Raw genomic sequence first — 15,330 nt, forward strand, 5'->3', positions numbered from 1 at the left:
ATTTGTAAGTAGGGTTGGATATTGATACATCCTGTTTCAATTTGATTCTGCTTTATACACTAAGCTCTCAATTCATTTAGATTTTCATTGAGATTCTATTCCAATTCATTTTCATATAAATTCATTAAGAAATTCTCTCTCAGTTTAGTTTAGACAGGGAAGTTTCTAACTTTTTAAAAGAAATTAATACTTTTATTAAGACTATATCCATTAAATTGATCAAAAGTGACAGTAAAGACGTTTATAATGTTACAAATGATTTCTATTTCGATTCATCAAAGAATCCTGAAAAATGTATCAGTTTCCACAAAAACGTTACAACCGTTTTCAATATTGATAATAATTAGAAACGTGTCCTGCATTAGAAATAAATCTGTATATTCAGAAGGATCATGTGCCACTGAAGACTGGAATAATGATTTTGAAAATTCAGATTTGCATCACAGGAATAAATGACATAATTGGATTTAAAATATTTTATAAGAGAAAATAGTTCACAGTATTACTGTTTTTACTGTATTTTTGATAAAAAAGGTCAACTTTAAAAGGTAAAAATCCTAAACTTTTGAACAGTAGGGTAAATAAATGTTTGAGTGTTTTATTCCACCAGTGCAAATTATAATGACATGTTGTTTCAGTAATCACTCGGATGGATTCAGTGAGTTTTTGAATGATTAATTTAAAGATTTGTTGATAAATTGAATCTTGTGTGCTTGTGTGCAGCCTGTGAAGACAGCTCAATAGAAAGGCGTGTTTTCTTGCAATTATTTTGTGGCCTGTTGTCTTTTTAAATTTAATTTCGACTGGAAACTGGAAAAATATGGCTTCTTTTGGCAAAGAATAAAAGATCAATCAATTATCGAGATCATACAAACCACTGTAGGTTTGCGCGAACTGGAAACGATATCTGCTAAATGAATAAACGCGAATGTAATTTACCTTGTGTTGTTTAATGGTGGGCTTTATAGTGGATTGAGGTGATAAATTGTCACTCTACAGTAAACATGATAAAGCCAGGAGCCAGCAGATTCAAAACAAGTGAGCAGTTGTGCTACAAAGTAACAAAGCAAACATGAAACAATGAAGATAAATAACAAAAAACACTATACATCATTGACTTTCAGTGGTATTGCGTGTGCGATAACAAGTTATTGTGAAAGGGCTTATCTTGAATATTAGTATTAGTTGAGGAGGCTTTAGGGAACATCTCTTCTCTTACTATCCTACTCTAAAGCTTCCATCTCAAGGGCAGAAGAACTGAAAAACAATTGGATCCCTTTAATGTCAAAGCATGTTAAGAAGCCCTTCTGCCACCCCCCATATCCTGGAGAAAACTAAGTCAGAAAGAAATTACATAAATCAAATCCATTTTCATTATTACAATATTTCAGAGGCATTATCCCTCAGACAAAACGCCATAAAACCCCATTTATTCTTTTTAATCCTTCAAAGAGTGGCTGATATTACCTGATACTGATTGGGTTTGCATGGGGTAGTGTGAATGACATCAACAAGTCTAAAAGCCTGGAATCATGTCTGTGGATCCCATTGAGATGATTAAAATGAGCCGCTGTGTGTGCGTGTATGTATGTGTGTGTGTGTGTGTGTGTGTGTGTGTGCTCCTGCTCACTGCATGGGCGTGCCTCTATCCACTCTTCAGAATTAGAAACCATTATAACCCATTCAAATCGGACAGTTAGAAATTAAAATTGGAGAGAAAGTAAACAACAAAAATAAAAAAAGAGAAGCAAGCAGTGTCTGAAAGAAAGAAAGAAAGAAAGAAAGAAAGAAAGAAAGAAAGAAAGAAAGAAAGAAAGAAAGAAAGAAAGAAAGAAAGAAAGAAAGAAAGAAAGAAAATGTATAGAAAGATGTATAGATGTGTTTAGTCAGAGACGATGGCCTCGTGGGCAGCCCTCTGAAATGTGCTTAGGGCGACCCTAGTTCGAGTCCTGGTTTGTGGCGATCCTGTCTCCCACACTCCCACACTGTCATCTCTCCAACTACACTATCAGAATAAAGGCAAAAAAATACAAAAATAAATCTGTTTAGATCAGTTGACCTAACTTTAAAAAAATTAGGAAACCCAATGCCTTAAAATTATTAAGTAATAAACTTCATGTGTAATTGAAAAAATTAAGTTATGTGAACTTGACAATTCCACATAACTTAATGTTTTCAATTATGCATAAGGCAACGGGTTTCCTCACTTTTTTAAGTTAAATCAACTGATCGCTTTTTACAGTGATTGCGTTTATATACATGTTAAAGTCTCCCTGTAGTCAATAATTGTATCCTTTATAACTCATCTTTGACCACCAAACTGACATATTTAAATGTTTTTTTCCTTGAAAAATTATTTCTTCATGCCTTAAAACAGCTTGAATGTAACTCTACACTCTTGCCTCATTTAGTATATGTGGTTATGCAAATAAGCCCTGCCTCCACTCACTCACACCAGCTCAGAGATCCACTGAGATCCTGATTGGTTACAAGGTAGTTTGTGACGTCAGAAACACCAGCGATTTCAAACCGCGTTTTTGAGACTGTCTTTAGATCACTGCAGTTTTAAGGAAATACTCAGCAATGGTGTTGACTTATGAATTCGCACATGGTTAGTCTTAAAGCATATTAAAAACACCACATAGACATATAAAAAACATTAAAGGAGAACTCCGGTCAATTTTAACATTGAGCTAATTTTTTTGTAAATTTGGAGTGCTGTCAATACAAAGAACAACGACAAAAATCGGTGTTGCCTACTCCGAGTTATCCTCTTTTTAAAATTTGCACCCTGTTGACTTCAATGGGGCAAGTTTTAAACCTGCTTTTAGCCTCTTAACATCCTTGATGTGTCATTACAAGTGCACAGCTAATGTGAGTGATTCCTTCAGAGTGATCACGGGTGAATCTGACTGCAGTAGATGTGAAAGATATTAATAAAAATGATGTTATTTCAGCCAGCGCACATACCTGTATTTTCTTCCTGTTTTCGGTCGAAGTCCACAGTAGTCGATTGTCGAGTTCACGCGCGTGATCATAGGTAACTAAACCTATGCGTGTGAACTCGACAATCGACTACTTTGGACTTCGACCGAAAACAGGATGTAAATACAGGTATGTGCGCTGGCTGAAATAACATCATTTTTATTAATATCTTTCACATCTACTGCAGTCAGATTCACCCGTGATCACTCTGAAGGAATCACTCACATTTTCTGTACACTTGTAATGACACATCAAGGATGTTAAGAGGCTAAAAGCAGGTTTAAAACTTGCCCCATTGAAGTCAACAGGGTGCAAATTTTAAAAAGAGGATAACACGGTGTAGGCAACACCGATTTTTGTCGTTGTTCTCTGTATTGACAGCACTCCAAATTTACAAAAAAATGAGCTCAGTGTTAAAATTGACCGGAGTTCTCCTTTAAAAGCTCGTTTTTCACCACAGGGGGACTTTAATATTAACTATTCTATGTGTTAGTATAAATCTGTTTATAGACTGTGTACATATTAAACATATTGTGTTTGCATAGATGTGTTTATAGATTCTGAATATCTTACATGTGTTTATATTAATTATACTGCATTTGTATACAGGTTAATATTAACTATATTATGTATCAATCAATCTATCAAAAGCGTGCATAAATCAAAGTTCAGACTTCTTCAAAAGTGAGGTGTAATTAGCAGAACATAAAAGCAGTTTAAAAAGAGAAAAGTGGCAAAGGCACACGAGTGTTAGTGATTGACTGGGCTTTAAGTGGGAATCCCTGGAGTGAAGCACTTTCCCGTGATAAAGATCCTGAACTGTAGAATCATCCATAAGCAGATTAGTACAATGGGATGAGGAGGCTTTGAGAGTCTTTAGCCCAATTCACTGCAGAAGAGATCGACTGCGACTAGTCTAGATAAATCTCAACGCCCCCCTCCTTCCCTGCCTGCCTGCGCTCAGCCCTTCAGGCCAAACATCCCTCTCGAACCCCGCATGCCTCATCTGGACCTGATGCAGCGTGGGCCATGTCCAGAAACCAATGACTCGCTGAGAACGAGTACATGACTTACCAGCGCTCACGCTGAGTTCGCCTGCTCCCCTAACAACACTAATCTTGTGCTACAAATGCTTTGTCCCGTTGTCCTATCACCCGTTGATGTAGATAACAAGGGTGTGTGGTGAATTGTAAACTCTGAATGGGACATTGAAGGGGGGCGGGGGGGTCATTAGGGCCTGTTAGTATGTCTGACTCTACACAGCTCTTCTCTCATGTCAAGACTTGTCGAGTGACAGTACATCACCTCCCAGTCTGCACTGTACAGCGCAAGCGGCAGGAATTCAAATGACACAAAGAGTTATTCAGTTCGTAATGAAGCCACTTAATGAAACCATTGCCCTTGAAAGTTCTTCATCAATTTCAACCCTCCCTCCCTCGCTCGCTCTCTCTGTCTTGTCAGCACAGCCACGTGGCAGCTCTATATTAATTAAAGCCACCGTTTCCTGAAGTACTTAAGTGAGGTGTCCTCATTGATAATGAGCAGGTTCAAAAGAGTGCCATCCCTCCAAAATGACTTTTTAAACCAGCCTTATTAAGCAGAAAATTATGCCCAAATCAGCCTACAAGCTCCTCATTAAAAGCCACTGATCCTTGGCCGTGCGCTTGTTCGTCCGATTTTAATTAGGAACGCACGAGTCTCACCGCCGTGCTAAACGCCATTAATCTTTCCTTTCATTCCATCTCAGACGCCCAGGAATGCGGAGAGCCAGCCCTGCTCGCGCTCACAGCCTCCGCCTCCTGTCTGCCAGCCAGCCTGAGGGAATGTGTGCGCCGGCTTGAGCTGGGGGCGGCGGACGAGCATGTCCAAGTTAGGAGGAGTTTCTTTCATCAGTGTGAAAACCGAAAGGCATTTCACAACGCTTAATGAATTCAATATTCAAGTGAAAGCATGTCAAACTGTATAGAAAAAAAGAAACGCTCCATACATATGAGGCTACACAGGAATCTGTGAGAAACATTTGCCTTTGTTGGATTAGAGGTTTAATTAAAGGAATATTCAAATCAATAGTTTTGCTGACAGCATTTGTGGCATGATGTTCACTACAACAAAATGAATTTTAACTAAGTCCTTGGGGGAATTTTTTTTTTAAATCAAGGTTATGGATACCAACTTACAATGGATGTAAATGGACCCAATTTTAGAATATAATGAAAAACGTAATTTTATAAAAGGACTCATTAATTCTTGTGATTATTTGAGCTGTAAAGTTGAGCGCATCACTTTCTACAGTCATTTCTGGGTTTTAAGCACTGAGCAAATTGTTGAAAAAGTTAATTCCAGTTATTGGATAATACACAGCAGAAAAGGTAAGCAATTAAAAGTTGTTGTTTTTTTACACTAAAATCATGTCAGCACAATATTGTTTACATCTTCTGTCTACACTTTTGAAAAAGTGAGTATTTTAACCCATTTTCATTCAGATTTTTGTTGAAAGTTAAACTAAAGCCAACATACTCAAAACTGATTTTGAACTGAAGCCAACATGTTCTTTTATAAAGGTAAAAACTATGATTTTCCTCCTGAAAAACACATGCACACACACTTGCGTGATGCGTTACGATTTAATCTTCTGAATCTTCTGTGTTTATCAGTCTTTGCAGTGGAGCACACCTCTGCCTGCCTGTCAGAATTCTGCATGCACGGAAGATTATGGATGGCCAATTACATAGTTTCTGGCATTAATTAATGATGTTAACCATCTCCCCCTGCTCCTTACAAAACAGTTCCTACTAAGCTGCCTCAAGGAGGGCAGACCGAGTGACTGTGTGTGTGTGTAGGCGTATTGTCTGTAGGGTGGCATCTAAATAAATTAATGTACAACACAATGTCCATATGTTAGTTAATGTACTACAATTGCACATTACATATTTAAAAATCAATTTATGGTTTTTTTTTCAAAGAGACTTTGTTCGCGTGTATGTGTCGGCATGTCGTGTGCTACCACAAAAGCTCTGATTACATGTTCATGAATGTAATGGCCTTGACAGTGGAGAGGGAATGTGGTTGAACTGGTGCATGTCTCGTTTTCCAGTGTTTCTATTCTCCTGCGTGTCCCCAAATTTCCCCTCCACCAGTTTGGCGTCTGAGGGCCATTACAGAGATTAAGCTGAGGAATTGGACTGGCTGCCCTGTGTGTCAGCTCACATACACTGACAAACCGGGAGACAACCACTTAATCTCTCATCCTTCCTCTCTTGTTCTTTTACACAGCTTTTAAAGACTTGGCAAGCCCACCTGCCTCAAGGCCTAAAGCAAAACTTTCTCTGTATTTTTATTTGCTTCAAAATGAGTCAGGCTAAATTTGAAACATTTGTGGCATACTGTTAATGGTAGCACTTTACAACAAGGTTCCATTTGTTAAATTATGTTTGTCTGAGCTAACAATAAATAACACTTCTAAAAGCAATTATTAAGCGTAGGTTAATCATGCAATTGTATCTGTTATTTTGTTTAATGGACCCTGAGTTCATATGAACTAACAATGAACAGTTATCAGTGTTAACAAAGATTAATAAATACTGTAACAAATGTATTGCTCATGTTAGTTAATGCATTAACTAACATTAACTAATAGACCTTATTGTAAATTGTTACCATTTAGTTTAACTTAATCGAAACTGGATTATTCCTTTATCTGTGCAATTAAAAATACAGAAAATAAAGATGCTGATTCTGAATATTGCAGCTGGTTCTGCTAGACTACACTAATATATATTTATAAAATATCTGAATGGACCTTGGTATTCCTCCTTAGGATCATTAACCTTCTTTTCTTCTTCTCTCTGCCCCTCGGCCTCATCCAGCAGTAATTCTATAGTTTAAATGCATGGTGTCAGGTGCCTTGTGGCGATGGGTGAGGGTTCTGGCCTGCATGCCATGTTAAGAGAGTTAGCGGGCATATAGACGGGCAGCGCCGCCCTCCCGCATCCACGTCTGATTAGAGTAACGAACGGAGGGCTGGTCCGTCACGCCGCATTGTCCCTCACGTCGGCCTGAATCACATGGCTCCTCGGAACCAAATGACTTAGTCGGTCATCGTATACGACAAACTGGGCCGCAAGCAGGGGGGCTGCGATGATGTCATAGACCCACCAAAGGGGATCCCCAGCACCTGAATACATGGACATACAGTACAAGATATGGTAGAAACAAACAAAAACAGCACTAAAGGGACATAAAAATAAGCTAATTATCTCATACGGACCATCTGTACCCTCTAAATCAGCATTTCAACCCGCGCTCACGCACACGCAGGTCTATTGAGGGTCATCACATACAGACGTACTGCTTTATGCACTCTTGTATTTCCTTCCAAACTACCTCTTCTGATTCCAGGGGCCTCTGAAACTCAGCCTGAGTGCCTTCCAGTGTCTGTTGTGTATAAACAAGCATAAACCTGAGTGAGGTTTCCAGCAGTCCGCCCCCATCTCTCCTTTGTTGCTCTCGGCCTGTTTGCATCGCCGAAACTCACAGTCCCAAACATGTGTGTGCAGCTATATGCGAATGTACATGAGCGAGGCCAGAGCTGTGATGTGCTTCCTCAAGAGCTTAATGTCTCTCAGCAGTGCTGTCAGAAACACTCGGCAGAGTCCGGCACTTAAGGGCATATGTTTTTCCCTCTCCTCAGCCGCCTGGAAAGAGCGACAAACACACACAAACAGAAGCTCCCAGCTACGGTAATGAAATCATTCTGCAGTGAACCCACGGAAAAGAAGGGCAAATACTGTAAGACGTGAGAAATAACTGTAACCCTATTATAAACAACTTGTGTTAGGAGGCTGATACAGAAGGTGCACTTATCAGCAACGATATATGCCATAAAACATCAATTAATGGGTTTGCATGTTGTTAGTCTGATTACATGTCTGAATTAAAGAAAGTGCAAATTATATTTTCTGGTCAGAATAAAGTTTTGCAATACACGATATAAATGCTCAGATTACAAATAATAAGAGCTTTTCATATAGTGCCTATCTTTCTCTATAAGAAACGCTCACAAACAAATAAGCCTTTAAATATTTCAGCTGATCAGGTGCAGGACAATGAATGAAGCATTTATGAGTCTTACTTAATTAGTAGACAAATTAGATTCACTCAATAAAAATGGTTGTTTAGAAGGGCTTCAGCTCATTGAGCGCATTGCTAATAAATCCTAAAGTAGGCCTATACATCACAGTTCCTGTTTCATTTCGATTCAGACCAAAAAATTAATTGCAGTTCAGTGAGGGAGTCAGAAGTAAACGACTCTGAACGATTCACTTAGGGAGTGAGTCTGAATCAAATTGCCATTTATGCCAGGTACACACTGCACAATTTTAGCCCTGAATTTCACTTGCCAACAGTTCCCAAAAAAGGAAGCAAATCGGTGCTTGTTCACGTGAGTGACAATCGCTTTATGTGTATTATCAAACGCAAAGCGATTGTCGCTCATGTGAACAAGCATCGATTTGTCTCTGATTTGGGGGATTTTTTGACAATTTTTTTTAAAGATTTTTTGCAGACGCCCATAAGATATGTAGCATACTAAATATCTGGACCTGTCTGCAACTCAGTCATGTAGTGTGAAATGTGTTTTGACTGGAAATTACATCGGCGATGACCTACAGCCAATAAGAGAGCAAGATACAGGGCAAGGGAAAGTTCAGGGGAAGGAGTCATTGCCTGTGTCCCAATTCAGAGGCTGCATCCTTCGAAGGCCACGAAGGTTGGACTGAGCATTGTTAAATTGGACGGTCTAGCCTATGGAGGACTGTTACAATTGATGAGTGACTGTAATGTTTGTACTGGACTTTTTGTAAAAATTATATTAATCTGTCTGAAAACAAAACAGGGTTCACAAACTATCTAAATATGTTCACCATGGTCCATTTCTGTATAATACAGAGTATTAACTATAATCTAATCTTAGTCAGAGATGTCAACATTTGAACCGCTTTAAAGTTTTTATTTTTTACATTTGTATCATTAGATATTTGAGTAAGCTGACACCCAATAGTTATGTTTAAAAGTGTAATTTGTCAATTTCTCTCAAAAAAATCCTGTTGTCACTGGTGCGCAATAAATTCTTGGGTAGGCAAGGCCACGATGGATCCATCTGTTGTATCCTCCATTTCAAGGGAAACGAAAGCCACATTTGGAGGCCGCATTTAAAGGAGCCTTAGAATTGGGACAGCCCTCGTCGCGCCATGGTGACGCAATCAGCCTTCGAAGTGATGCAGCCTCTGAATTGGGACGCAGCTAAAGTCTAGTGTGACCGCGGCTTCATGTGTGATCTTACGCTATTTCCTGTATCACTTACGTGTGTTTGGTTGTGAAACGTAGTTTGTAGACCAGGCAGAGAAGTCAGTGATTCTTCCTATTGAAATGTTGTGTAATGTGTCGACCCCTATCACCGATTCGTCATTTAATGTTACACCAGTCATGTAGTGTGAGAAGAACAGCAATCCGACGACTTTGTGTAGTGCTCCCCGGCAAATCATAGTGTGTTCCTGTCATTACATGGAAATTCAAGGCTTTTTCGTGATTCTTTTAACAGACTCATTAAAAAGAACCAGTGCATTAGAGTCATTTGTTTGCGTATCAGACATCTGGCTGAAGGAAAGACTGAAGCACATCTAATGGCATATTCTGACAAATATGTTTGAAGATAGGCAGTATAGTTTTACATAACTTACAGATCGTCTTGTCAGCAAGTGTTGTTTTCATACTTCAAATAAAAGTCAGTGATGTTTGGAGATATCAGTGTTAGACACAGCATTCTCAATATCTGTGTTCTGCAGCCATTTTCTATTGAGCCCGATAAAGCACAGGTTTGGTTGATTAGTTTGTTGTGGCCACCAGTGTTGGGGAAAGTTACTTTTAAAAGTAATGGGTTTTAATATTGTGTTATTCCCTAAAAAAGTAACTTATTACATTACTTAGTTACATTTTATGGAATGCACTAGACACTTTTACAATTGCTGCTATCTCTTATGCATCGTTTGCACACAATGTAAACATAAACCCTCATGTTAAGTGATGTTTTCATTGTACGTATTGTATTTTATTTATTTTTAATACTTGTGTTATGTTGGTGTTTTACACCGTGGGTCTGAGGGAAACGGAATTTCAATCCTCTATGTCCTGTACAGTAGAATTGACAATAAAGTTACTTTTGCATTACTTTTTCTCACCTGGCTCGCTTTCTTTTTTTTTATAACAAAAAAATCCCACAAAAGTTGTATTTTCAGCAAACGTAAAGTCCCTTTCACACCAAAAGTAAAATAAATAAGCCTCAGGCTGAAGGAAATGCACATTCACACCTGTACAATAGAGGGCGCAGCTCAAACAAACCAAATTCAGCTGTGCTGCCATTCTGGATTGCTTAAGAATAGGATGCAGGAGAAGAAAGTTCAACACTCTTGAACATACCAAGCTGATGGTCGGCCGTTGGGCAATGTCGGGTGGGGTCGCTTAGTTTTTTCGGTGTGTTTTGGTTTGTACTTTAGCAATAAAAAAATTAAACAACAATGTTATGTATTTTTTTTCTAATTTGCATGTTGATATGAATCATCAATGGTCAACAGCAAAGAAATTGGTTAATAAAGTGAGATTAAATACATAAAGTATATTTGTATTATTTAACATATTTAATTATTGCAGGTTTGCGTAATATTCTGAGTTTGCATTTCACTGTTTTTATTCATCTTGAGGAATACCAAATATGTTTTTGTGAAAGTAAGATGAGTAAATACTTGCTCACATTAGAACTATAATATTCATCATGTTTACACACCACACACACCGCCTCTGCACTTACTCTTGATTTCCCTCAACATGGGGACAGGAGAGGTGTCAGTCAATAAATGGGAAAACAGTAACTTGCATTACTTACTTGAAAAAGTAACTCAGTTATTTTGTTGTAAAATACTGTAAAAAGTGATCAGTTGACTTAGCTTAAAAAAAAATCGAGGAAACCTGTTGCATTAAAATTAAGTATATAAACTTAACATGCTTAATCAAACAAATTAAGTAATGTGGAATTGTCAAGTATAATTGTCAAATAATTGTAAGGCAACGGGTTTACAAAGTTTTTTTTTAGGTAAGTAAACAACACCTAGTCTATATTTCTTTTACTTTCCCTAACATGTATCGCTTCACTTAATTAGCCTAACTATTAACTATTTTTTTATTTAATATTTTAAATACCATAGGCTATATGTTTTGTAAGTAACGTAAATATCCGACAATAATCGACTCTGTGAATCTCACGATTCTCGCCAGTAGGTGGCGATAAACGAGCGTCTTTTAATGAGCTATTTGCGAGTCATCATTATATCTTTGAACTGATTCGTTAAAAACATCGATCATTTACAAAACAATTCATTCGCGATGGTAAAATAATACATTTTCCAGAAAGCTGATGTCTAAAGTCTTGTGAGTAAACATGCTGTAGGCTCTATACTTTTTTGTGCAAAACCTTTTTTTTTAGCTATTTATAAGTTCTTTAAAACCAGCAGTCAAGCAAGAATCCTCAACAATTATCAGAAACAAATTTTTAAACAAGTTTAAAAGAGCAATAAATAAATAAACAAACTCCATTACAGCAGTCAAAATTGTATAGGCCTCATCCACACCAATTAGATTAAATCAAGAGTGATTAAGAAAACTGAAACAGCAGCTCGCGTGTCATTCTAAATCGCCGCTTTCTTCCTTGTCAGAAATGTTCAGTTGTAAGTCTTGTGTCAGGACAGCGCCGGTTCGACACCCCACTGGGAGTGATGATGACCTTTCATTTAACGCAGCGCGAGCTCAAGATCACTTTCTCCCGAGTGCACACTTAGTGGACAGGTACACAGACTGAAGCTCGTTATAAGTGTTATAACCATAAAACACAAACTTTGAGAACTGTAGATAATAAATACACGTTAAAATAACGGGTTTTCAAAATATACTCGTGCATAGGGTCATGCTCCTGTGATGTGTAAAATAAATAAGCTCATTGCACGAAATGGGAGCGTTTTTCATTTTGAAAAGCTGTTTTTTTTTTAAGAAAAAGATTTTAATCATTCCCTCAGACAAATAATATGCAAATAAGTCCATTAAATTTCATTATGCAATTTAACAAGTGTAAATAACTTGTATTGTGCCATATCGAGCTATAGCCTGCGTAAACATTTGAATGCATTTAAAAGGTAACGGGATAGAGGATTTGAACGGAGTTAGCCATTGCCCTGGGCTGGGCCACGGTGTTTTTCTAAAGAAAATGTGAACATTAGAGAAGGTGGAAAAACAGCGTGGAGATAGACCATAAAAAATAATAATAATAATAATAAAAATCCTAAAGAAAGGATCAAATAAAATTAAGTTAGGCTACTAGATTGTTTATGTCATATAATACCATAAGTAAAAGTTGGTGTCATCTTGTCTTTGTTAGCGGCACTGTTTATGTTTATTGGGGAACTAAAAGGCACATTTTTCGTGCCATGACCCAGGAGTGTGTTATAATTTTTTCTATTACATAAATTCGTATTGCAAATCAGAAGTCGAAAAAACAGTAGGCTACATGCCTACATTAACAAGTAAAAATATATTATCTTTTAAATGTATTAAGAATATAATTTAATTCTTACAATTATTTGAACGCGCAAAGCTTTATATTTGCCTCCTCTGATGGTAATAGGCTGTGCAAAACGATTAAAAACGATATTCTCTGAGGCTAAACAAACATCAAGAAGAACAGTCCAAAACGTGGTGATATATCGATTCAGTGTTAGATCAGTGACAAAGGTCTGGTTTGGTTAAAGAGCAGTGTGTATAAAACTGTCTTTGCTGCGCTCATGCATTATCAGGCTGTGGACGACAGGCGCTGAAATCGTGTTAATAAGTGGAAGGGCTATAGGTTACAGAACACGATTCACGATCACACAAATACTCAAGGACAGGACCCTCCGGCCCCGGGGCGCTTCCGCCAGCAGGCCCCGTCTTACCAGTGAAGACCAGACGATTCTAATGCGTATTGAAATTTGTAATAAATGAGACCGGTCCATTTATTACAAATTTCAATACGCATTAGAATCGTGACACAAACCTTCGATAGGCCTACATAAATTGAACCTATAAGCGTGGCAGACTTTTGTGTTGGTACACGTGCTAGGCCCTGTTTACTAACAACAATCACTGAAGCTTTCATTTTTGGTCATTTAGGACCATCAATAAGTGACAGACTTAAATCATTTAATGGTTATGAAATGAAACAAAAGCAGTAGCAAAAAATTAATTGAGTTTGGGAGAAAAAAAAACAGAGATGGTCATAGATATATGTTTTAATTATAAAGACATATAAACAATAGGCTATACAGTATGAAACTCATGTCGCAACGAGACCAGATGCTTTGTAGGCTTGATCAAGTAGTTCTTCACAGTTGTACAATACAATCAAGTGAATTGTGCAAAAACAAAAACAAAATCTTTTTAGGCCAAACATCTGAGAATTTTACACCGTTTTAATACACTGATGGAGGCGAGACTTCATCTTCCGTTTATTAATTTCTGACAAGCAGGTTAAGAAATTATCGTAGAGTGGGAAATTGCAGTAAATTGCATAGTTCACCAACAACGGAAGAGAAAAGGTTTGAATTAAGAAATAAATCCTCCGCAAGCTGTGAGCAAGTAACATATAATTTCTTTATGTTTGTTTGTTTTTCACACAAATAATCATTTTTAATCCTTGGGGGGGGAAGCAGAAATGCTTTAGAAATTGAGGGGTTTAAAAGCTTATTTCAGTAATACTGTGTGCCTCAGTTAACATTTTTTGTATTATCTAATAAATCAGGATGACACATCGTAGTTATTTAGACACGTAGGGCTTTTGAATCAGACCTAAGCTCATTCCCAACAAAACCGTTCCGATTCAGACCAACATAAGGATGAAGCAGGAAGAGTTCAGCCCGTGGAAGTCAAGGCTTGTCGTTGCAGTGTTTGAACAGACTGGACGGGGTCCCGGAGAACGAGCTGCATTTCTCCGCGCAGGTGGCCAGTGCCGTGCTCGAAAACGGATACACGGCCGCCTGTCCGAAAGGCGCGAGCGAGGTGGGAATCGGCGAAGTTATAGTCTGTCCTTGGTTTAGATAAGCCACCAACCGGCGCATTTCCTCCAGCGCCTGCGCCTGCATTAGGATGTAGTTTTTTGCAAGAAGCAAAGTTGCGATTTTAGAGAGTTTTCTCACGGACGGACTGTGCGCGTAGGGAATCACAGACCTCAGGCCGTCCAGCGCGTCATTGAGGTCGTGCATGCGTCTGCGCTCGCGCGCGTTGATGCTCAGCCGGAGAGATCTCTGCTCCTTCGGCTTCTTGGCGAGAGCGCCCGGGTGCTTATCATCGTCGAAGCCCGCGCCTCTCTTTCGAGACTCGAGGTGGTCGAAGCCGTCGTCTTCGTCGCTGGTCTGCTCTCCGCCACTTTCGTTTGACTTTCCCGTTTGACCGGAGAGGAAATCCGCGGCAGGTGTGAGGGAGAAGCGGGCAGGACTCCCAGCACCGTGGCCAGCGCCGAAGCCGAAGGCGGACTGTCCGTAGCGCTGCGTCAGGTCCAGCAGGGTGTCGTTGCTGATCGATTTCAGCAAGTTTTCTTCGCCGGCATTCATTTTGTAGAAAAGAAATAAAACGAAAACAAAAAACGGACCGGATGGAAAACTTTCGAGCGCGCTCTTGAAAGCTTCCTCGCGCTGTCTTCTTTCTTTTCTTTCGTGGGTGTCCTCCAAAGGGCTGTTGTTGAAAATGAAGTCACTTTTTGATAGAGATCTTTCTTCCCCTATCACGTCGAGCACTCGCGTAACGCTCTTCCGCGCAGACAGTGATGTTGTGTGCACTTTAGACGCCTCGTCTGAACTTGCGCGCGTTCTTGCAGTGCGTCTTGCCCTCGCCCTGGGCAGATTGAGACTGGCTCGCAGTTCTACACGCCAGTGAGTAAAAGCGCGAGGCCCCGCGGGATTATCACTCTGTCCAATCAGGAGGGCGTTTTAATTAAGAAGATTAGAAACTGCCATGCTCCTAAATTCAACTATAGCAATGATAACTGCTGAACAAATGATGGCATAATGTAATACAGGGCAGGCGCATTGTAGTGAACAGCCATTGTATTATTCTGTAATCTACTGTATCAGTTATACGCCAAATTAACGCAGTATTGCCACAACGATATCTTAACTAATGATCAAAACAACTTGTTTTATAGTGTTTTTTTTTCCCTGCCACGTTAAACCTTTTTGGTGACCCTAATTGGGTGACAAATTTAGGCTCTTTTAA

At 38.8% G+C, this 15,330-nt stretch overlaps 1 protein-coding gene across 1 annotated transcript; it reads right to left on the reverse strand.

Annotated features, from left to right (window-relative positions):
• Positions 1-13,452: 13,452 nt before the first annotated feature.
• Positions 13,453-14,961, reverse strand: bhlhe23 (basic helix-loop-helix family, member e23). Its single transcript, XM_081386338.1, has one exon. It carries the CDS (start codon positions 14,667-14,669, stop codon positions 13,986-13,988), a length of 684 nt encoding a protein of 227 aa, XP_081242464.1. The 5' UTR covers positions 14,670-14,961; the 3' UTR covers positions 13,453-13,985.
• Positions 14,962-15,330: the final 369 nt, after the last annotated feature.

Source organism: Scardinius erythrophthalmus (genome assembly GCF_964197995.2).
Source record: "Scardinius erythrophthalmus genome assembly, chromosome: 15".
Classification (NCBI taxonomy): Eukaryota; Metazoa; Chordata; class Actinopteri; order Cypriniformes; family Leuciscidae; genus Scardinius; species Scardinius erythrophthalmus.

Bases quoted from the DNA above. Each gene is read 5' to 3' on its own strand.
- bhlhe23 (XM_081386338.1), bottom strand. From the start codon at position 14,669: ATGAATGCCGGCGAAGAAAACTTGCTGAAATCGATCAGCAACGACACC.